The 23,758-nt window shown below is 44.4% G+C and overlaps 1 protein-coding gene across 3 annotated transcripts in view; it reads left to right on the top strand.

Annotated features, from left to right (window-relative positions):
* erbb4b (erb-b2 receptor tyrosine kinase 4b) overlaps positions 1 to 23,758 on the top strand; it is a 451,213-nt gene that overhangs the window by 260,587 nt on the left and 166,868 nt on the right. For all 3 annotated transcript variants that reach the window (XM_079518830.1, XM_079518829.1, XM_079518831.1), the window contains exon 3: positions 6,897 to 7,083. In XM_079518830.1, coding sequence (XP_079374956.1) covers positions 6,897 to 7,083 — 187 coding nt within the window. The remainder of the gene's footprint in view (positions 1 to 6,896; positions 7,084 to 23,758) is intronic.

The following is a 23,758-nucleotide window of genomic DNA, read 5'->3' as shown; positions in this document are numbered from 1 at the left end:
GGGGCTTAGGTGCCATACCCCGGGCCGTCATCACATGCAAACCCACATTTCCTGCATGGAAATAAGAGGTAATCATGCTAATGTATGTCATTACACAAACACTAGCCCCCCCGGCCCACATCCATCCATCGCAACTCCTGCCTTGCCCTCTCTCTCTCTCTCTCTCTCTCTCTCTCTCTCTCTCTCTCTCTCTCTCTCTCTCTCTCTCTCTCTCTCTCTCTCTCTCTCTCTCTCTCTCTCTCTGCTCTGCTCTGCTCTTGCTGAGCTGGAACAGGTGGGATTTTAATTATGCATTAAAATTTATGGAGACCCTCTCTCTCTCCGATCCACTTGACTGAGCCCCTCCTCCCTTAACATTCCCTGCCTGCCCCCCACCCCCTCTCTCTCTCCTTTCCCCTCTTAGCTCTACGGTCTACCCCCCCCCCCCCCCTCTCTTCTTTCAGAAGTTGAGGATTGAAGGACTTCATTTCCAAACCGGGCACGTCTCAGTGACTCAAGTGAGGGTTTTGTTCCGCCACCATACTTCCGCTCTCAAATGCCCTGTTGCAAGAGGAGCAGAGAGGAGGGGAGAGGGGAGAGGGGAGAGAGCGGGTGAAATCCTCGTTAATCTAGTAAACCTCTCTCGGTTTGGGGGAGCAAATATGGGTTGGGGCAGTTTCCATTGGAGACATTGTTTTGTTCAACAACAACATGCTGGTCATCCGGGTGCTGATTACTGAAATATAATAAACATAATATTGTTTTCCCTCATATATAGTAGCTTGTAATATATTAATGTGTCTGCATGTGTTTGATCTCTGCAAGGAAGAGATGATATACTGTGCCTGTCCGTTAGAATCTCTGTGGCTTAGAATTGCAAAAATACGATTGGGGTGCATTCTTAAAGGACCATGTCACCAATTTTCTAATCTAATGCTCATTACAAGATGCTGCAATGTTTGTCTAGTCTGTCTGTGTCTCAGAGGAAATGTGTGGACAGTTCACAAACCAGGTCTATGATAACAAGCCCAGGACGACTAGGGCCACATGCTCACACAAACATATCTCATAAACTCTGGTTTAAACAACATTTAGGAAGCAAGCCCAAATAAGCAGGTACACTTGCGAGCCCAAACATCTGTAACCCGCAAATACCAATATTTACGAGCGACTTAACAGAAAAATAAGCCCAACGCCGATTTATAAGTGGACATGGCAACACTCTTCTCAAACGTTTTTTTGTATTTATGTTTTATGCAAGAACAATGGCTTCTATTTCAACATGGTAAATGGTAAATGGTGCATTTATATAGGGCTTTTATCCAGAGCGCTTTAAATACTGTAGATGTGCATTACATTCAACCATTCATACACCGATGTCGGAGGAAACCATGCAAGCCACCAACCTGCATATCGTGATCAATTAGGGGTTCAGAGTCAATGCTGCCTCGCGTTGCCAGTAGTGGGAATTCTGCACCAAATTTGGGAGCAGGGTTCCCACCTACATGGCAACAAGAGTTGGTTGGGCTTGACGTGCCGGTTGTACACAACCTCTACCCTGTCTGGTCTCATGTGGTGTGAGTCCAACCAACTCTGGGGGAGCCCGGTATCGAACTGGGAACCTTGTGGTTTCCATCCAGCCACTCTACCGGCTTCTCTACCCCTGAGCCACTGCCGCACATGCTAACGTCTCAGTAAGAGAAAGGCTGTAGTTTCTATTAGCTTGGAATCGATGATGTCATTGGTAGGCAGGTTTCTGAACCGTCCATAGCCCACCATGAGACACAGAGTGAGTAGATAGAAATTGTGCCATCTTATAACGAGCATAATTAGTGTGGACCAATTATATGAAGATGGGGCTGAAAATGGGTGAAGTGCTCCTTTTATAAGAAGAAGCAAAAATAAAGCTGTGTCACTGTCGTTGCTGCCCTGCGGTATACGTGTCTTTGGTTTGAATTGAAGGTGGAGGTGCTATTTTTTACTGGGAAAAAATCCGGGACGATGCAAGGTCATGCTCTTTTTTATATTTAGCCTGTAATTGTGATCTAATTGTGCTGTGGCTAAATACGGGAGCTCTCACGCTAATGACTGCTGGCACGAGAGGAAACAGAACATGCCACTCGTTGAGAAACGGACGGCACCACCCCACCCCATGTGGGCTTGATTCGCTTACCATGACTTTTTGGTTTGTTTCGTGTTGGGGTTTCTCAGGGGTCCCCATTGTGACCACCCCATTGTGGTCAATCTTTTTTTAATTATCTTTTTTTACATTAACCATTTGAACCTTGAAGTATAGTAAATAAGTAAGCCTTGCCAAGCCATGAGGCCCGGCCATAGGGCCGGAGCCTATCTCCTTATGCTCCGTGAGGCAGCTTGATGTACAAGTACACCCCCTGGGCATGATGTACAAGTACACCCCCTGGACATGACGCTAGTATGTCACAGGGACGTACCCCCAATTCAACCCTTGATGCTGAGTGCCAAGCAGGGAGGCACTGGGTCCCATTTTTCGAGTCATTGGTATGACGCGGCCGGGGATCGAACCCCGACCTCCCAGTCGCAGGGTGAACACTCTAACCACACGCCACTGAGCTGGTGAACTATAGTGCCCTACAAAGCCAAAGTGCAGAAACCTTCTTTAACCTTATGCCATCTGGACAAAGATACAGAACCTTGCCATGGAAAAAGATCCGTTTTAGTAGGAGTTTTGTTCCCTCAGCCATCGCGGCATTAAACAAACTGCACCGCCGATAGGATGGTTCTGTCTATTATTATTACGTTTTTGGACACACTTATTTGTGCATCCCAAAGGTCAAATTAGCTATTGTGTTTCTGGGGGATAAACAATTACCTCAAGAACATAATTTACAATTAGTGCAATATCACTTACAGCATTTGCCGATATCTCATTTGGATGACCAGTTGAAACACTTTTAAACCCATTATTCAGCCATTTTTCCTCCAGTAGTTACTTGCTTGTAGGGTAGTATAGCATCCCTATTCTGGGGAACATTTGCTGAAAATAGTCGGTGGCGCGTTGTGACCTTGTAGATCGGTTATTTTCAGCCAGGGGTGGAACAAAGTTTAAAAATCTTTTGAAAATAGCAGATCTATAAGCTCATGATGGGTCGCATCGTGACACATTCTGAGCTATTTTCAAATTGCCAAAGTTAAAATAGGGCTGAAGTCGTTAATGTATGTTTTGAAATAATGGGGGGAGCGGAGGGTCCCTGCTCCATCTTTCTCTCAGCTAAGGGGTCCTCCTTAGCCTGAAAAACGCTGAAGACCCCTATAGCTGGTGTAACACTTTGAACATGTCTTTGAGATGAGAGCATGCTGTGTGTTGGCCTGGCATAGTAGTAGTTAGTCTGGCCTGCAGGGGTAGGCAGCGTAAAGCTTGTTTTGTTGATCAGTGTTTAATGAAAGTGACCACATAGGGACAGTCTGGCCATTAACTCTGCGCTGGACTTTAATCATTACAAGTTGTTTTTCCTTTTTTCCACACAAGTTCGTTATCGAACAAACAATCTAAGAGAAGGGATAGAACTAGAGTGTGTGCGCCATCATCCCTCTCTCTCTCTCTCTCTCTCTCTCTCTGTTTCCCTGCACACACACACACAGGCAGCACTTTGGAAAGTATCGATTTGGTGGCTTGAAAATAACAAGCTAGCAGGGTGAATAAACAGGCTTGGAAAGTGAACAAAAACTCTCATGAAGTGAGAGCCTGAATTAAATATCAGCCGTGTAAATCCTTAAATTAAATTAGCCTGAGAACATTGTAGATACCAGTGCGTGCTGCTATCTTCCCCTCTTTTATTCTCCCCTTCTAGTCATTCCCCTTTCTTTTCTTTTTTCTCCACGCTGGCAGCAGTTATTTCTCCCCTCTTATTTTTTGGAGGTTGCTAGGTAACTAGGAAGCTGTTTATTTATTATTATTATTATTATTATTTAATTTTTGATCTTGCTATGGATGCTGGCATGTTATGATGAAAGGCCGAGCAGGGCTGTCCAGCACCGGGTCACAGTTTGGGGGCGGTGGAAGGTTTAGCCTGGCAACTATCAATCATTTCCTTTACATCAAATCAAATCAAACTGCAAGCCTATTACCGGTAAAAAAGAACCGGAGCTGACCAAAGTGCTGTAAACTCCTGCTCTTTTTGCTATAGTCTTCGGAACGACCAGCATCAACTTATCGGCAGACCTCAGAGCCCTGGCTGGGATTTCCTTAAAAGACTTGTGTAGTTCTTTCAGGATTTTTCAAAACTGTTCAAAAATAGCAGATTTACAAGCACACAGCTTCTACATCTGCTTTTTTTTAATAGCCAAGCCAACGCTACAATCTAAGATGACACAGATGCTTTCCTGGTTTTAATGGGTTAACGATTATTGTTATGATGATTATCACACAGCGGTGTCATGCTAAAAACAGTAGATCTACAAGCACACAACGTGTCACATTGTAACATGTTGTGAGCCTTGGCCAACCTGGTGAGTGTGTGTCTGGTCTCGCCATGCTTATTAAGACTAATCAGTGTGGTGATGATGACAGAGATGCAACTGCAACAACCTTGTGATAGCTGACAGCCATGTCCTCTCTGTGATAGCTGACGGCCGTGTCCTCTCTGACAGCCATGTCCTCTCTGTGATAGCTGACGGCCATGTCCTCTCTGTGATAGCTGACGGCCATGTCCTCTCTGTGATAGCTGACGGCCATGTCCTCTCTGTGATAGCTGATGGCCATGTCCTCTCTGTGATAGCTGACGGCCATGTCCTCTCTGTGATAGCTGACGGCCATGTCCTCTCTGACAGCCATGTCCTCTCTGTGATAGCTGACGGCCATGTCCTCTCTGACAGCCATGTCCTCTCTGTGATAGCTGACGGCCATGTCCTCTCTGTGATAGCTGACGGCCATGTCCTCTCTGTGATAGCTGACAGCCATGTCTTCTCTGTGATAGCTGACAGCCATGTCCTCTCTGTGATAGCTGACGGCCATGTCCTCTCTGACAGCCATGTCCTCTCTGTGATATAGCTGACGGCCATGTCCTCTCTGTGATAGCTGACGGCCATGTCTTCTCTGTGATAGCTGACAGCCATGTCCTCTCTGTGATAGCTGACAGCTATGTCCTCTCTGTGATAGCTGACGGCCATGTCCTCTCTGTGATAGCTGACGCCCATGTCCTCTCTGTGATATAGCTGACGGCCATGTCCTCTCTGTGATATAGCTGACGGCCATGTCCTCTCTGTGATAGCTGACAGCTATGTCCTCTCTGTGATAGCTGACAGCTATCCATGTCCTCTCTGACAGCCGACAGCTATCCATGTCCTCTCTGACAGCCATGTCCTCTCTGACAGCCATGTCCTCTCTGACGGCCATGTCCTCTCTGACAGCCATGTCCTCTCTGACGGCCATGTCCTCTCTGACGGCCATGTCCTCTTTGACGGCCATGTCCTCTCTGACGGCCATGTCCTCTCTGACAGCCATGTCCTCTCTGACGGCCATGTCCTCTCTGTGATATAGCTGACAGCCATGTCCTCTCTGTGATATAGCTGACAGCCATGTCCTCTCTGACAGCCATGTCCTCTCTGACAGCCATGTCCTCTCTGACGGCTGTCATCCACTGTGGCGCTGCTGCCAGTCAACCACACTGTGAGACTTTACTGCCTTAAGCCATACTTATAGTCCGAGAAAGCCAATTGAAAAGCTCACAACGCGTTGCATCCGCAACGCGTTGCAAGCTTGTAGATCGGCAGAGACAGAGATAAATTATGATCAGGCCGTCAGTTGCAGTGGCGCCCCTTTTACAGGCGAGCGCCTGATGAATTTTGCAGGCAGTCGGTGGGAGAATGGCGTGGCTCGTCTGCTAATGACAGCTGTCACGATGGTGGATGATGTGGGGACCAAGAGAGTGGACAGCGAGTGTCACTTTGATTCATACAGCAGCGCCCGATCCGGGGCCGCATAGCGTGGCTCCTGGCGTGAGGGCTAACGGCCGTTATATCGTCCATTCTATATGACATTTAAAGCCTGAAGCGATGGCGGTCCTTTGTTGCTCAGTTGCCCCGGGGCCTGTGCACGAGCACATGCCCGGTGCCAATGTTTTCTAGCGTCGTTCCGACACCCCCACCCCCAGAATGAGTGACTTGGCTGGTGTCGAAAGTGACCTTGCTGACGAATGCTAGATCGCCAAAGGGGCTCTGCCCTCAATAGCCTCATACAGTACCTGTCTATTACTTCTTCAAAGTGAATGACACCCACAGCCACAGCACTAGAGGGACCCACCATGATCTGGTACCATCCATGAGACAATTCTCATTCTCTGCCACCAAAATGTGGCAAGCCCTGACACCATCCATTGAAGGATGTGTATCGCTGGTTTCTTTTTAAATTGGCCTGAAATGAGGAGACCACAAGGGGAGGTAAATGTAAATTCCCATGCACTGCCGCCGTTTTCTCTTTTTCTCCTTTGTACATAGTGTTTTGTATTTGTTGATGATCATTGACTAAATGTTTTATGCTATGTTGATGAATTGAATGCAGAGAACGACAATGGAAGACCGCATGCTATAACTTATATATACTTTAATACTTTTATATATACTATATATATAAAGATATTTTTGGGTCTTTTTTGCCTTTATTGATAGATCACAGTAGGTTGACAGGAAGTGGGGAGAGAGATGGGGGGGGGGGGGGAAGACACAGAGCAAAGTTTGTTGGGATCGGGAGGGATCGAACCTGCGACACACTGTCATGCTGGATTACCAGCCAAGGTGCCTGGACCGCTAAGCCATACTTATACTTTTAGCCTTAATGTCTGACTGTACCACGTGCCGTTTACATTTCTAACTAATGAAGTATCCAAAACACTGTCCTTTTGTTGAGTTCCGTTGTCTCTCTGTGTCTCGTCCCTCTGCAGTCCATCCGCGAGGTGACGGGGTACGTGCTGGTGGCTCTCAACCAGTTCGACTACCTGCCCCTGGAGAACCTGAGGATCATCCGAGGCACCAAACTCTACGAGGACCGCTACTCCCTCGCCATCTTCCTCAACTACAGGCGTGACGGAAACTTTGGTCTGCGCCAGCTGGGCCTGAAGAACCTCACAGGTAAAGGTTACGTTGTTTGTCGCATAGCACCAGTTGTGAATGTTCGGTTTGGTGTATATTGTTAAGCAGTTAGACCCTAATATACGTAGTTGATCGGAGTCCCCCAGGGCTCTATACTAGGTCCACTAATATTCCCCTGTACATCTAATCTGGGAACCCATTTGTAAAAAAGAAAAAAAATCACACCTGCGTGAAGTGAGGGGAAGTGAAGTCATGCATCATCATACATCATCATACATCACATGCTGTGCTCCAATCAAATCATCACAAATGTCATTCCGGCATTCCCTAGGAACTCCAGCAATGGACATATTTTCATTCGGTTGTGGACATTTGTAGAATAAGATTTTGTGTGTTTCTTGTCTCAGTCCATCATCCCAGTCCTTTGTGCTATAGTTTGTTATCAAGCAGACGCAGAACAGTGTATAAAGCAGAGCATAAATTAATAAGGTGTCGTGTTTGTTTTGTTAACCAAATCGTCCTGTTTGGCTCGACTTCATAGAGAGACGACAGGAGCTTCTTTGGAGTGTCCTCGCGGTGCTGGGCACACATTGTGTGTGTGCACGAACACACCAAGCTGGTCTTTGATAGGGAGTACATGACCTCCTTTTTTGTTTCAACAATATGTTTATTGTTACAATTTTCAACATACAAAGATAACAAAACTTACTAACAGACCTTTCCCTCCCCCCTCCCCCAACAGATACTCAAATACAGTAAAAAAAACATACGTACGTATGTATGTACAAAAACATAACAAAAATGACTACCTTAAATAATAACGGAGTACAACAATACAAAATAAACATATTACTACGTTAAGATAAAACAAATGACAATCAAATTAAATGAAATAAAAAAAACCTTAAACATGACACTGGTGTGTAACTTTGAAACATTGGATCAGTGACATGACCTCCTTGAATCAATAATTATACTGTGTTCTCAATCTTTTATAAAAGCGCTGATATATTTCTGCATTCAGAGCTGAATGCTCCCAATACAATAACTGCAATCAAGAGCAAATGCAAACGTGATTAAGACACAGAACAAAATGTCTGTGGTCAATGGTCACAGTGGTAATGTCCTGACCAGGATGTCCTGACCAGGATGTTGTACCAGGCGAATGGTGGGCAATCAAGCTAAACAGCAAAAAATTCTACAAGCTCACAACACGTCAAATCACAATGTGTTGTGAGCTTGTAGTGCACTTGTATAGGGCTCAAGTTGTCTGGGCGGGAACCCCTTTTTGGTGTTCTAACCCTTCTGGACGGGAACCCCTTTTGGGGTTCTGTACAGTATGTACAGTATTCAAAAAAATGGAAAAAAAAGAAGTAGAGAAAACAGGATGGGAGGACGGAGAGAGATTAAGTTCGAGTTAATACATTCAACAAAATTTACTTTTTAATTTTCCCTCCCACACTTGGGAACAGTGCAGAATAAGCGGCTGGGTCTCCCCCCACCCTTCTCCCTGGTCCAGATGTTGCTGTAACGATCTCCTGGTTTTGCTTCCCTATACCGAGGGACTAGATGCATTCTTCATGCAAACTCATAGAGTGCTGTTATCATCTTTTGTCATTTTCACCTCATAGTCTCCTCCTGCTCGCTCATCCCTGTGCGCAAGAGTAGCGGTCCCGTCTGATTTTCAACCCACTCAACTTTCATGCCAAGTCTATCTTTTTCGGAAGGAAAAAGCGTAAATAGATGCTGAGAAATGTTCATCTTTTTCTGCGGGTCCTGGTTTCTTGCTGATACACTCCAACCCTGCACTGTCAGGATCACCTCAGGCTCCATGACTCAGAGGTCAGTGGGTGGTGAAGCTCGTGACTGTTTTTTATCCGTCTCCGTCGGCCGATACATTTAATAAACTTTGCACCATTCATTACATAAAATGCAGCTCCAAGTGCTTTATATAAAAAAAGTGGTAAAAATGTAATAGCAACGTGCCATAAATCAACATTAAGGTAAAAACATGATCAAGGACAATTAAAAGAGATGTGTGATCAAGTAAAAACTTTAAAAGAAATAAGAAGAATCATACAGAGATTAATACTGTTCAACTAGCAACAGTATAGTGGATTTTGAGCTATTTCTTACGCCTGGGGCAATCAAGAGAAGTAGAGAACAAACCAATTCCAATACCATCCCAATATGAAGGATCACCCTAAAGTATTTTTTGAATTTTCATATAAACACCTCCAGGTATTCTTAAACCTAACCTTATTGTTAAATGTAACCTCAGTAAAACTATGCCTAACCCTAAAAATGTATTCCTAACCTTAACCTCAAACAAATACAAGACCATAAGAACCACTGGGGGAGAGCGGTCCGCAGAAGAAATAGGGGCGAGGGTGTTTTGGGGCGAGCGTTCTTGTTAACCTTTTAGATGGAAACATTTCTTCCCCCCTACTGGTTTGTTGTTCAATGGGTACACAACGTATTACCACTGGTTAGACAGACGGTAAGAAAGCTGCGAGGCAGACACTATAGAGGGGAACGAGTCTACGGTTTGTGAGCCTTTTAAACCCATTTTGACCTGAGATCAGATTCTAAAAATGTCTTCTACATCCTGACAGTTTTCTGAAAAAGCTATGTTTCTATGTCAGTGGTTCTTCGATTTTTCAAAAATAGCAGACCTACAAGCTCGTAGCGCGCCACTCGGTGGCGCGCTATGAGCTTGTAGATCTGCTATTTTTCAATAGCTAAAGCATAACATAATGCTAACACCAAAAGGGGTTCCCGCCCAAAATGGGTTAAACACATTGCTTAATGGAAATAAAGCCATGCATTTCTGTGAGATCTATTGTCCTCAGAATGTGCCTAGAGACGTTTGGTAGAAAACACGTGTGGGTGCAGAGCTTGCACTCAGTGCACTGCGTGTTTTCAGCCTGTGTTTGCAGTGTGCAAACGTTTGCACTGCTAAGTCACACACAGATGGTGTCACAGGTACTGTACTGTAACACACACAGACCTGATTCTGTTTAGTGTAGCGTTGGAAGCAATAAGCAAGGCATGATTGATAGAGTGACATGGATTGACACCCAGCAGAAGATGATGTGAGAAATGCAACGTATACGGTGGTTACGGTAGCCCCTTAGCACTTGCCCTAGCCTAGCCCCTTAGATAGCACTTTATGTAGACTTAGATAGTATTTTAAACAGACTTATAGCTTGTTACGTAGACAGCACTAGAAATGCATTTTATGTAGTCATAGCACTTTATAGTACACATGTATAATATATAATATAGTATGTATAGTTTACATAGATACTCCACTGTTACGTTCTTAGTTTACGCATGATTCATGATAACTACTTTTTATATATGTGATGTATGCCATGCTTTTGTTATTGCTTAATGTAAATCGCTCTGGATTAAGAGCGTCTGCCAAATGCCTAAATTGTTAGTGTGTGCATTCATTCACTACATATGACAAAATGTTACTCTCCCTTCTTATACTTACAGTATATAAAGAAAAAGCAACAGATACGCATACACAACCGTCACTGCGGTGTGTGTGTGTGTGTGTGTGTTACAGCCACGTGCTCGTCTGTTATGCTTTCCCTGGTGTTTGGTTTTGTACCTTGGGAGTGACATTTGTCCGCCATCAGCATTAGGTTTTCTTTCCTTTTTCTTTTGCCCAGCCCGATCCTTTTCGTAGTTGTAGGGCCAAGTTTGGCCCAGCGCTGGTGGCGTGGGCTCACTGGAGAGCCAGGCTGCTGTTTGAAGTGCCATCCGTGGCCTCAAGCCATGAAGTGGAGGGGAAGTTGTGGTGAGCAGCCATGGCCTGAATCTGCTCTTCCTCCTTGCTTCCTCTCGCTCGTGTGCACGCGCGCACGCGCGCACACACACACACACACACACGCACACACGCACACACGCACACACACACACACATCTGTGGTAGAATAGAAAAGCATAAAAAGTGTTTACAGAGAACGTTTTCAATTTGGGAGATATTGTGCTTCGGTAAGCGTGCAACAAAGACAAGAAAGAGCAAGGGAAATAAATGGATTTACAGTAAACCAGTGGTTCTCACACAATTTAAGTTCAAATACCCCCATGTTTGGTTTGCAAATTAGCCCTCAGTTGAGAGTATACAAATGGAACCAAATGGTCAATTTGATTGCATTGTCCGTATTGCTCTTAATTCAAGCTCCACCATCGTACGATGCAAGTATGAATCAGGCTTCAAGGGCAGAGACAGAGAGGCACATACAGTACATGAGACAGAATGGATGTTTCTTGGAACCTGCAGCTCTTATGGAGCCTTTGCCACAACATCTTTTCAAATGGCAGTCTGTGGCCAAATACATAGGTAGCCTACAGTATCAATGTGACGGTCCTTGACATGAAAATGTTTGAGCGCCACTGTTTCACAACTATACAACAGCAACCGCTGTCAGAGCACTTGAAGGCCAGTCTATAGACAAATCCACAGAGCGCTGCCCCTGCTGCTGCATTAGGCCACAGTTGAGTTGAGAGTGTACAAATGGAACCATTTGGTTCCATTTGTACACACTCAGAGTTACAGAGCTGTAAGGGTCCATTTGGTTCCATTTGTACACACTCAGAGTTACAGACCCTGGAAACTGCTTGGTTTACCTCCTATTTTACTAACTAATACTGTATGCTCTGCCAGATACAAAGTGTCACTGGCGTGCATCAATACATTGGAAGTGTCAAATAGTCTATTATATCCGGCCGCACCGCAATATTAATTATTCCAACGACGACGACGGCCTACTTAAACTAGGGTATGTAGCCTATCAAACACCACCCAATCTACTATGAACACAGTCAATACACACGTAATTCACATGTTGGGGGACTACTTGATTCTGTCGAGCTGCCTGTTAACCCGTTGCACAATCAATAGTTTTACACGGTTAACGGCAATAATGATCGGTGTCGTACCATTTGATGCCAGCACCAACTCCACAAGTTAATATCTCGTCACGTCAACCATTGCATAGCGGTCTTCACCTGTGAATTAACCACGTGTCCTTTCACTGATTGTGAAAAAGGAGTTCAATAAGTTTGTGTTACGTTCTGTTGATGAATGCGAGGACACTCCTGATGCTAAATAAACAATGAATGAGGCTCATACAAGTGCCTACACAATTCAATGGATATTTATTTTTGGGATTATAACGTTTGAAACATCATCCTTCACAGTTCACATCAAAGAAGATGCGGTGTGTGTGCGGGGCAGTGTTATACTGTGCTCACTGTATTAAAATGTCAGAGTTGTCAGCTATGACATTACAACATGAGGATGTTCCTGTGAACGAATCCTGCTGGTGAATGAATGTCATGTTTAAAGTACAGGAGGACTATGTACAGTAGGCTTATATGTAAAGTACAAGAACCATGATGACACAAGACCAAAGAGCCGATGGTATAGAGCAGAGCCATAGAGTAAGACAGAGTTACGACATTGAGGGGTGTGTACTGTGTGTGCCTTTGTCACTATTCGCCAATAGAAGTCTATGTAGAAGAAAGAGCCGGCATTGGACTGGCCCCATGAAGTGAACAGAGTTGTCGTAACTGTGTCTTACTCTATGGCTCTGGTATAGACTATGTGACGCTAAATACACAGGGAACACACCTCTCCACACAGTGAAGAGAGTTCAGCGAGTTCAAATTCCTGGGAGTGCAAATCACAGAGAAATTCACCTGGGAATGTGCATCATCTCTATCGGGCAGAAACCTCTTATCTCCATGTTTTTACTTTTTGTGTGTTTTTGCCAGGTGCTTTAAAAGCATCCTGGCCTACATTCACTACTACCTCTAGTAGTGACCGTATAGTGGACACTTTTTCATGATTGTCTGCCTCGTCTCTAGGCTGCCTCTAAGCCAATGGGAGACTTACCCATAACACCCATAGTCTGAACGGCCGACATAAAACCCATACTCTGAACGCTGCAACATGAAGCCGTGAGCTGAGGCTGCGGCACACAAACTGATTATACTATATCCTACAATAAATGCGCCACGTCCCTCTGTGTGTGTGTGTGTGTGTGTGTCTGTCTGCGTGTGTGCTTAAGTGCACAGGCCTACCGGCATGTGCACTTAAGCCCCTCCAACTGATCCAAAATGCCGCAGCTTGCTTGGTCTTCAACCAGCCAAAATTCTCACACGTCTCCCCCCTTCTCCTCTCCCTCCATTGGCTCCCGGTCGCTGCCCGCACAGAATACAAAACTCTGATGCTGGCATTCAAAGCAACCAAAGGCATGGCTCCCCCATATCTCACAAGTATGATCGTACCATACAAACCCTCCCGCGCACTCAGATCAGCCAACGCAGGGAAGCTGGAGGTACCTTCACTAAAAACGCCGGGACAACGCTCCACACGTCCCAAACTTTTCTCCCTTCTGGCCAAAACTATGGAATGCACTTCCCATCACAGTCAGAACTGCAGCCTCACTCCCAATCTTCCGCCGTAGTCTGAAAACCCACCTCTTCAGACTCCACCATGGCCCGTAGCACTTGCCCTAGCCTAGCCCCCTTAGATAGCACTTTATGTAGACTTAGTTAGTATTTTAAACAGACTTATAGCTTGTTACGTAGACAGCACTAGAATTGCATTTTTATGTAGTCATAGCACTTTATAGTACACATGTATAATATATAATATAGTATAGTATGTTTAGTTTACATAGATACTCCAATGTTACGTTCTTAGTTTACGCTTGAGTCATGATAACTACTTTTTATATATGTGATGTATGCCATGCTTTTGTTATTTGTTTTTGTTATTTTAAGTCGCTCTGGATTAAGAGTCTGCTAAATGCCTAAATTGTAAATTGTCAAATTGTCAAATTCGACACACGCCTTCCACACCCCTGCAGGGAGTGCAGTGTCCGGTATCGAGTAGCGGTTGTCCAGAACCACCACGTAAGGCTCTGGTCTTACGTGGTGGTTCATGAGCCAAAGTCCCCTCACCTGTGCAATTTCCAGCTTCTGCCTCAGCCAATTGATTGCCATGGCAACCTCACACCTGCAAAATTATTACTTAACCACTCCACTTTTCACAGTCAGTTTGCACTCTTCAGACACAGGCAGACAGGCAGATACTGAGATCTCCATGTGGGACACAGACAGATAGTTAAAACGGGTGCTATGACAAGTTGACAACGGATAGGTTCCCAAGTTGCATCGCTCTCAAGCAGGCCGGTGGCCGACGGGCATGTGCAGGTCTAGTGTTCATAAACGAGAGTTTTCTGCACCTGGCATGACTCGTCATTCTTGTTTTTTATTGTAAATGAATGCCCTACTTGATTATACTACAGCGTCACACAGGTATCAAATGTAGCAGATCCACAAGCTTGTAGATGTGCTACTTTTGATAACAGTTGTGGACATATGAGGTTTCCACCCAATAGAGATGACATGCATGCAGGTGGTGAGAAACACTGCCTTTTCAAGCGACTAAATAATTTTGTCATCATGGGCCTCATAAGTCCTCTGCATGGGCCTTCTACAGAGGCACCACTGCACCATTGAGAGCACATGCATGTGCGAATAAAAAACAACGTAACATTTTAAATGTTTTATTTGCATTCCATAGTACATTCCAGGGCTGGGCCACACATAGACAAATTACATCAACTTGTGATGGGCATAAAAAAGTAGGCTGTGTGTGCGTGCGTGCGTGCGTGCGTGCGTGCGTGCGTGCGTGCGTGCGTGCGTGTGGTTGGGGAGGGGGGGAGAGAAAGAGAGAGAGAGAGAGATGACATTAACATTCCGTGCATGCCCACTTAGGTGGAAGTTGACTTTCACATCCAGGGGCTATAGAGGAGGCGATGGGGGTTTGGATGGCAGACTGGATGTAAAGGACAGTATACATGTAGCCAAGTCTGCCATGCTGGAGACGATCGTGGAAAATGTGAGAAAGAAAAGACGTGAGAAGGCCTGTGTTTCTAACGAGCTTAAGACAGTCAAGAGTTTTAGCCAGGCCTCCAGAGCCCCATCGTGAGTGAATTATTCAATGGGAACGGAACCAAATGCTCCACTTTACACTGACTACTGCAGAGATGTGTGAATGCACAAAAAGTAAGTACTTTTTACTCAAAGGGATATTTCACTTCTTCTTTTTTTTCCCGATGGCCTTTTCATCATCAACTCAGGCTTTTGGGAGCACCCCAGACAGTTTTTAAGTTGCTTGATTTAGTATTTAGATATTTGATATCAGACACAGCCCCTTCCTATACAAACCCATTGTAACTTCAAACTTCATTTTAACCATTAGATTCATCGAAAACACTCGTCCTATAGGTTCTGGTGACTCAACTGCTCTCCTAATACGTGAGGTGGGCCTTACTTTTGTCATTTATTTTAAATTTTATTAAAAAAAAACAAGAAAATTAAAAATTGTCATTTTATTCATGTTAATGTTAATGTTTTTTTTTTTTAAAGTGAAATACCCCTTTAAGTAAAGGTATCAATACTGCAATGTAGAAACGCTGTGTGTGTGTGTGCGTGTGCGTGTGCGTGTGCGTGTGCGTGTGTGCGTGTGCGTGTGCGCGCTTGCGTGCTTGCGTGCATATCGGCAAAGAGCAGGAGATATGTTTTAATCATTCCACTACTACTTGATGATGACACCAAATCCATAATTTATGGCACCTCGGTTCTACCATGGGGCTTGCCTTTTACCCAGAGCTAGCAGTGGATCGACTTTATTAGCATTAGCGATACAGCCATAATTATCACCACCACTGTCTCCCTCCACTCCACATTCAATCAAAACGTCTGATGTGAAAAGATTTTTTGAAAACATTTCTTCTGTATTCTTTGTTTTTTCTTCCTTCCCCCATCTCTCCATTGTTCTTTTGCCCTCCTTAGAGATTTCCAAAGACCTGGCCGGTTGTTACATTTTAAGTATAAATCTCATTGTCACACAAGTCTGTGTTATGTACAGTTGGAGGCCATCGATTTGTCCTTTTCTTTTTGCTGAGGTTTGCGTGATCTGCGCAAAAGGACAGTTAACCCATTTTGGGCGGGAACCCCTTTTGGTGTTTTAAACATTGTTATAATTTAGCAATTGAAAAATAGCAGATCTACAAGCTCATAGCGAGGTCTGCTATTTTTGAAAAATCGTGAAAATATTTATTTCAGAAAACTGGAGGATTTAGAAGGATTTTTTTAAATTTTGAGGTCAGGCCTAAATGGGTCAAATAATAAGGGACAATATCGGTGGCACCCAACTGTACTGTGACTAATGGTTGTGGTTCAACTCTAGTCTGAGGGAAGTGAAGAGATGTTTTTTGCACAAAAGGGAGCTTTGATCAAAAAAACTTTATTATGCTTCTGCTCCAGGTCCAATAATTGAACCGTATGCTGCACAATTGCACATGGACAAATTTCATTTCAACCTTTATTTAGTTCTCGGAGAACACACTGAGGGCTGAGACCCTCTTTTTCAGTGGTGCCGAGATTACAACACATCAACAATGTACAAACGCATACTGTAATTAACGTACACATATACACACATGACTGTGCGCTATATCTCAACACCAATATACATGTATACCCTGAAGCATTTTAATGGGCCTGAAAGCATGTTAACCCTTTTTATTATTATTATATTTTCTATCTCCGGGCAGGTTGTGCTGTTGTTGTCCATTAATATTTCATAACGTACTGTTATTTTCTGCTTATGAAATTTCAAAGAAGCATCATTAAGGAGTAGGAGAACATATTAAAAAAATGCAGGCAAAGATAAGACCGACCCAGGAGGCCATGGTGTGCCTAACCTCTGGCTTCAACCGAGAAGTACAGCAAATTAAAGTTCCAAAGTAGGCCTTTGGAGACTTAAAACAGCTCCAAAATTATCCAAAGTTATAACTTTGTCTTTTCTTTGAGAGGACACTATAGTGTTTGCAGAACAGAGGAGCCTTTAAAAAAAGAAGAATTACATGTACTGTACTCTACTGTGCTCTGTACTGTATTGTAGTGTACTATATGCGGGGGTCCCTGGAACATCCAGAAACCCCAGGGTGCCGGCCCTGTTCCGGCAAGCCGCCTTGCGTCCAAAACTGTGGAGAAATGACAGAGTTACCATGTGGAGGTCCACAGGAGGCCCGTGTGGGGTCCCCGGATCATCCAGAGCCCCATGAATGTCCCAGGGCTCGTACTGTAGTGTACTCTTTGCCACTTTGCTGTACTGCTGTACTCTGTGCTGTACTCTACTGGCCACTTTAGGTGTTGCAGCCATGTGCTCAGACATACATGCAGACACAGAGACAGACATACAGTATATACATACAGACATACACACATAGCTGTGTAATGGAGCGGTTAGGCACCACTCAAAAACTAAATAACAGGTGCAGTTGAGCAATCTTCATTTTTTTTAGAGAACATGCCATGTGACCATCTTCAACCAGCCAAAATTCTCACATGTCTCCCCCCTGCTCCGCTCCCTGCACTCGCTCCCGGTCTCTGCCCGCACAGAATACAAAACTCTGATGCTGGCATTTAAAGCAACCAAAGGTATGGCTCCCCCATATCTTGCAAGCATGATTGAACCCTACAAACCCTCCCGCGCACTCAGATCAGCCAACGCAGGGAAGCTGGAAGTACCCTCACTAAAAACGCAGGGACAACGCTCCACACGTCCCAAACTCTTCTCCCTTCTGGCCCCAAAACTGTGGAATGCACTTCCCGTTGCAATCAGAACTGCAGCATCACTCCCGATCTTCTGCCGTAGTCTGAAAATCACCTTTTCAGACTCCATCATGGCCCATATCACTTACCCTACCCCCTTAGACAGCACTTTTTAGACTTTTTTGAAACAGACTTATAGCATGTCATGCAGACAGCACAATAATTGCATTGTATGTATTCATAGCACTTCATAGTATATATGTACAGCATAGTATAGTATATATGTATAGTGTCATTATATAGATATGTTCTAGTTACGTTCTTAGCTTACGCATGTTTCTTGATAAATGCATTTTATATATGTGATGTATTCCCATGCTTTTTTGTTCTTGCTTAATGTAAATCGCTCTGGATTAAGAGCGTCTGCTAAATGCCTAAATTGTAAATTGTAAATTGTGCTACTTCAACCCCTTCAATGACCCCTGTGGGTCTCCGGACCCCACTTTGAGAACCAATGAGCTAAATAGCCTTGAAAACACTAATAGTGCCATGTTTTCCCAGTTAATTTCAGAGTACTGAGATAACTTTCTGAACTGCTAAGAGGCTTTTGAGAAACCCAGTCAGGCTTGATCTCCAGTCCCATAGTGACCAACTGTCGTGCGTGCGTGACCAACTATCCCCGTCACACAAGTACAGTCAATTAACACCATGCCATCCACAAATATCCCATCCCAGACCCCCATTTAACAACCGTGCTTGTCCCAGTCCACATTAAGGGGCTTTGCAAATGTGACAATACAAGCCATCGTCCTTCAACAGGAACTCCCTCTTGCCCCTTTCCTTGAGTGGTGAAGTATTGAGTGTGACATGGGAGTAATTGCATGGGAAGTAATCAATTAGATACACAATTGGAGGAGACCTGCAGGTCCGCACGGTACTGCCAGGCGAGAGGCGCTGCATCTGAATGCCAGGGATGCGTGCGATGCACCACCAATGTCGCTTCTTCGCCTCCTGCGGGGGGATCTTTTGCCATCTCTCTTTGGGGCGCGACACAGTAAAATGTAACTCTTGAGCGTCTACAAATGTAATCAATTTGGTTCACGTTTTTGTCTGCGCTCAGAGTTACAAAATGGATAAGTGAACGCTGGGGATCTTTACAGGCTCTGAATGAAAAGTCTGGCGGATCTTATCAAGAGGACGTGCGCTGCGTGACAGTCTCTTGTCTTATAAGGTAGACACTGATTACTTGTGTCCTTTTCTCTGTCACCTTGTACCGCTCCCAAGCTCCCAGCACGCCTTGTCAGCCCCGAGAAGCTGTCATGAAACAGCGATTGGCTCTCCTCTGGAGTTAACGTTCCATGATCCGAGATCGTCTCCTTGAACAAAATGTGGGTGAGGGTGGGGGAGGCTCCTGCCTCAGCCGGGCATCATAACTGCTGCTAAAGGACACGAGAATACATGAGAATGAGATATTGTGCCTCATTTCTAGTTGCCTTTTGAGCATGGAAACTCATGTCAAGTACTGTATGTCTGCATTTGTAAATCGATATTGTTGTCCTATATCTGACTTTTTTCCCCCCTTTCTTTCTCTATCCTATTTGTAACTGCAAAACACTGGGAGCTTGTATGAAAATGAATTTCACCCACTCTTTTGTAAACTTTGTGAAGTGACAATAAACTTGAATTTGAAGTGCAAGTGAGTATAAACAGTGTAAGAGGCTGCAGTACGAGATGGAAAAATGCGTACATATTCATGAAGAACGGCTTGTATAACTCTTGAATTGGCCTTTTGTTATGAATTGAACTCCTGTACTGTACTCCACGGTTTATTTCAGCACCAAAGAAAGCTGGGATGTGCATAAAATATATCACAAACTTCTGAAATTGTACACATTACCATATTACATCCCCCCAAGTGTTTAAAAAAAGCTGCGGCGATAAGCTGCGGAATCAACATCAAGACAGGCTGATTGAAACAGATGAGAGATGAGAAGGCGATGGGATGAGAGAGGCAGTAGGAAGAGAGACAGACAGACATGAGGGAAAGCAAAAGAGAAACATTACAGAGAGCATAACAAGTACAGAGAGACACAGAATAAAGGCAGAACACAGGAAAGAGGAAGCGAGGACAGAAGGGGGGGAGAGAGAGAGAGCAGGTGGGCCGTGAATTGGCGGATACCACTTTGGCGCGCCACGTTAGGTGCACGTATGCGAGAGGCACGTTCAACAGATGGGGCTCAGATTGTAAGCTTCATTTTGGACAGGCATGGTACAAGCATTGAGCTCCAAAGAATGGATCAAAACAAAACAAATCTTTCAAAAATATACTGGATAGTGTGTGTGTGTGTGTGTGTGTGTGTGTGTGTGTGTGTGTGTGTGTGTGTGTGTGTGTGTGTGTGTGTGTGTGTGTGTGTGTGTGTGTGTGTGTGTGTGTCAGGGGTGGGGGGGGGGAGTTGGCTGTGTTACATCAAAACGCTCATCTGTGTTGTGCTGCTTATTGGAGTGTTATTATTTTTTGCCAGGGTGGCAGGCTGCGTCATCATTAGCATGAGAAAGCAGCGAGTCTGCCTGGGCTGCATGTGACTGCAAGACGAGAAGACGCAACAGAGACTGTTTGCTTAAGCAGAAACAAAACGTTTGCGGTCGGCGCGCAGAAAGGACTTTGCAAATGTCAAAAAGTGGCTGCGATTAACCTTTTGTCACTTGGCTATAGTGAGGAAAAAGTAGCAATTATTCACCCTCAGGAGTGTTTTTGTGCATTTATGTGCAGAGAAGTAGTGCAGAGAGAGAGAGAGAGAGAGAGGGTAAAAGATAGTGTCCGGTTGGGATAGAAGTGTGTGTGCTTCTCTTCCTATTACCATTATGCACACACTCGTGGACATGGATATACACACATGCTCACACGGGCGCTCACATGCAGCCTCATCCGTCAACTTCCACTGACTTCACCCTAAGAGTATTAGGTTTCATATTCATGAGGATAACCACGCTAAGCTTGATTGAAAGGTGCAACAGAGAGAGAGAGAGAGAGAGAGAGAGAGAGAGCGAGAGAGAGACTACCATTCTGAACAGCCAGACTTCACGACAAATAAATATATAAATAAATAAATAAAATAATAATAATAAGAGAGAGGGAGTCGGAGAGAGAGGGAGTCCATTCACAGCTCCCTGGAATGTAACTATTACTCAAGTACTGTATGTACAAATCTGAGGTATAGGCTACTTTTTCCACTACATCAGAGGCAAATATTGTGCTTTTTAGTCCACTACAATCGTTTGACAGCTTTTTGTGTAGATTTTGATTATTATTATCAAGCAACTCAAGCAGTATGTTATACATGGGCTATTTTTGATAAAAAACTAAATTAAGTACTTTACTTTAGTAAAACATCTGAGTACTTCTTGTACCGCTGGGCCGTTTGGAACAGGCAGTGTCCCCTCAACAATGAAATGAATGAAATAAAACAAAATAGCAAGGTCCATTCACAGTCCATTCACAGCTCCCTGTGCAGGCAGGGCAGCACTGGAAAAATCAATAAGCGCAATATCACAATATACTAGCTACAAATTGATTTCATCCCTGGCAATTTCAACCTCCCAGGGAACGCGGGTGGAGTTTGAGAAGGGGGGGGGAGTTGAGGGGTATTGGGAGGGGGCGGGGGTCATTCTGCCGCACCCTCTTCGCGATTAGCCCTCGTGTAGTTAATAACCTTTATCCTTTTATATGTCTCTTATGGATCATATCGATCATTTTACACCTCCTCTCCCGGGAGCCGCTCGGAGAGAATCTGCAGGCTAATGTGGCAGGGACATCAAAGGCCCCATAATGGATGAGACAAGCGGCCTTGGACTGCCCAAGCACCACGGGGACGTGGGGGAGTTGATCTGGGCAGCTCCCTGTGAATGGAGGTGGATGTCTCCTGTCCGTCTGCCTTAGCTTCCTCAGCCTCATGCGGGATAACCATGATGATGATGACAACCACAACATATCTATAGTCTCACGTGGCCAGACTGTTGCCTCCCACAATTTCAAATGCTTCCGAGTCTGGAGCAACAGAAGCTCTGAAAATGATCAGAATGAGGATAAAGCGGATGTGATGCCGCCTCCGCTCTGCTTCCGTTACATCTTTACAGTCGCACAAATTTGATATAAATCTTAAATCATCTAAGCATAATAGCTTGCTGCCTAACAGAAATGGAAATTAAAAAATAAAACCACTCCAAGATATTTTAATAATATATTTTTCATGAATGGAAATGACAAACGCCAGCTTCCTGTCTTGGATTTTGGGATGTGTAGTTCCAGACTCTATGTAGCATTCGGAGATTGTGGAACAGTTGTCTGGCTAAGCGAGACTAAGTCTAAGGCTAAGTCAGACTCTAAAGCGTAATTTACACTACGCAAAAGGACAGTGCTCGGCCCCGCAAAACCTGTCTAATTACTTATCCAAAGTGAGTGACTCCCACAACCACAACACCAGAGGCAGCAATCATGATCCGGTATGCCCCCTGCCCCCCCGTTGTTGTCGCCCTGATGGCAAAAGGTGGTATGTGTCGTGGGTGTGTCCTATCACTATCAATATCGTTCCCTATTCCTACAGTACGTAGCCGGGTCTCATAAATAGATGTCATATCCTCAAGTTGTACCTCAGGCATAACTTGCTGGATGATTTGATGATTTTTGAAGATGTTTGCCCATACTGACATGGCCCAAAATTGGGGTCGCAAGGATTAAAGTGTAAACTATATTTTGTACTTATTTCTAACAACGGAGATGTTAATGAAATGCTTAAAGACTACGCCAATTACTTCGGCCAAACCGTGAGCCTTTAGATGGGGAAATGTCAGAGATATTGTGGGTGGGTGGGGTTGATGTGGTGGGCAGGCGGTGGAATAATTTGTTTTGCCTTCCAGGCCAGAAAAATGAGATGAAGGTGTGTGTGTGCTCGTGTGTGATTCTACTGAAAAGGTTATTCATCCAACAGAGAAAGGCACTTTGTTGAAAGGCCTTTACACGTGTAGCTTTTGTGAGCAGCCTTGTGTGTGTGTGCGTGCGTGCGTGCGTGCGTGCGTGCGTGCGTGCGTGCGTGCGTGCGTGCGTGTGCTTGCCTGTTTATGCAAGTGTGTGCACACTGGAACTGCGGCAGATAGTATGTTGCAGGTTTTTTTCTGTACTTTGACATTTGCGATATGTTTGTGATATGTTGCATGCACAACAGCGGTGCTCGATGCTTCAGCAAGTTGTGTACATTTGCATGCGCGCAGTGTGGAACACCTGTCACTTGTACAGTACATGGCTGCACAAAGATGCACAAATTCAGCCTGGCTATACCTGTTATCTCCCTGCTAACGTCCTCTGCATAATGCAGTTTCCTTTTTATTGAGCCTCTTAACAAGCCTGAACGCTATGCAATGAAAACACAATAAACATCCCTTCAAATCCCCGTCCAAGACATCCCATCAAAACAAAACAATTACCTTAGTTTACCAAGTGTAATAATACATGTACACAAATCTGATCATCCGTGATGCCAGGGTGTCATACTAGAAGGGAGGTGGACAGTGTTTGCTGGTTGAAAAAATGGCAAGGATGGTGCACGTGCATGAAGGAAAATTGCACTTTTCTGATCAACGTGTCTTACATTTCTTCATTTATTTTGAAGAAATAAAATAAATGCACTATAGGAGGGTTTTAGTGGTTAACCACTCATTAATATTTCATTCATGTGATGGTGTTGCGTGACAACAATAGTCTTTTAAGTAGCTAGGCTATCATGGCATGGATCAATCATATACTGGTATATCTTTTGTTTTCTACTTGTTTTGGGCTTTTCTATTATGGCATTCCTTGTTATTATCTTTTTACCTGCCCATGTTCTAAATAAAGATTATCAAATGGAATGTTAAGAGAGCCCATCCTGTATAGTCGGCAGGTCACTGGGTCTGATGCCGTAATGCTTTTATCTCCAACCAAAGTGTCCTTGAAAAGGTCATGGAGGACCTACCTATTCCAGGCAGTGGTGGTAAAAGTAGGCTACTCTATGTTTAATGTAAGTAAAAG

This window comes from Electrona antarctica, assembly GCF_951216825.1.
Source record: "Electrona antarctica genome assembly, chromosome: 13".
NCBI classification, from domain to species: Eukaryota; Metazoa; Chordata; class Actinopteri; order Myctophiformes; family Myctophidae; genus Electrona; species Electrona antarctica.
The sequence above is the reverse complement of the archived record's forward strand: the minus strand, read 5'-3'. Positions and strand labels throughout refer to the sequence as shown.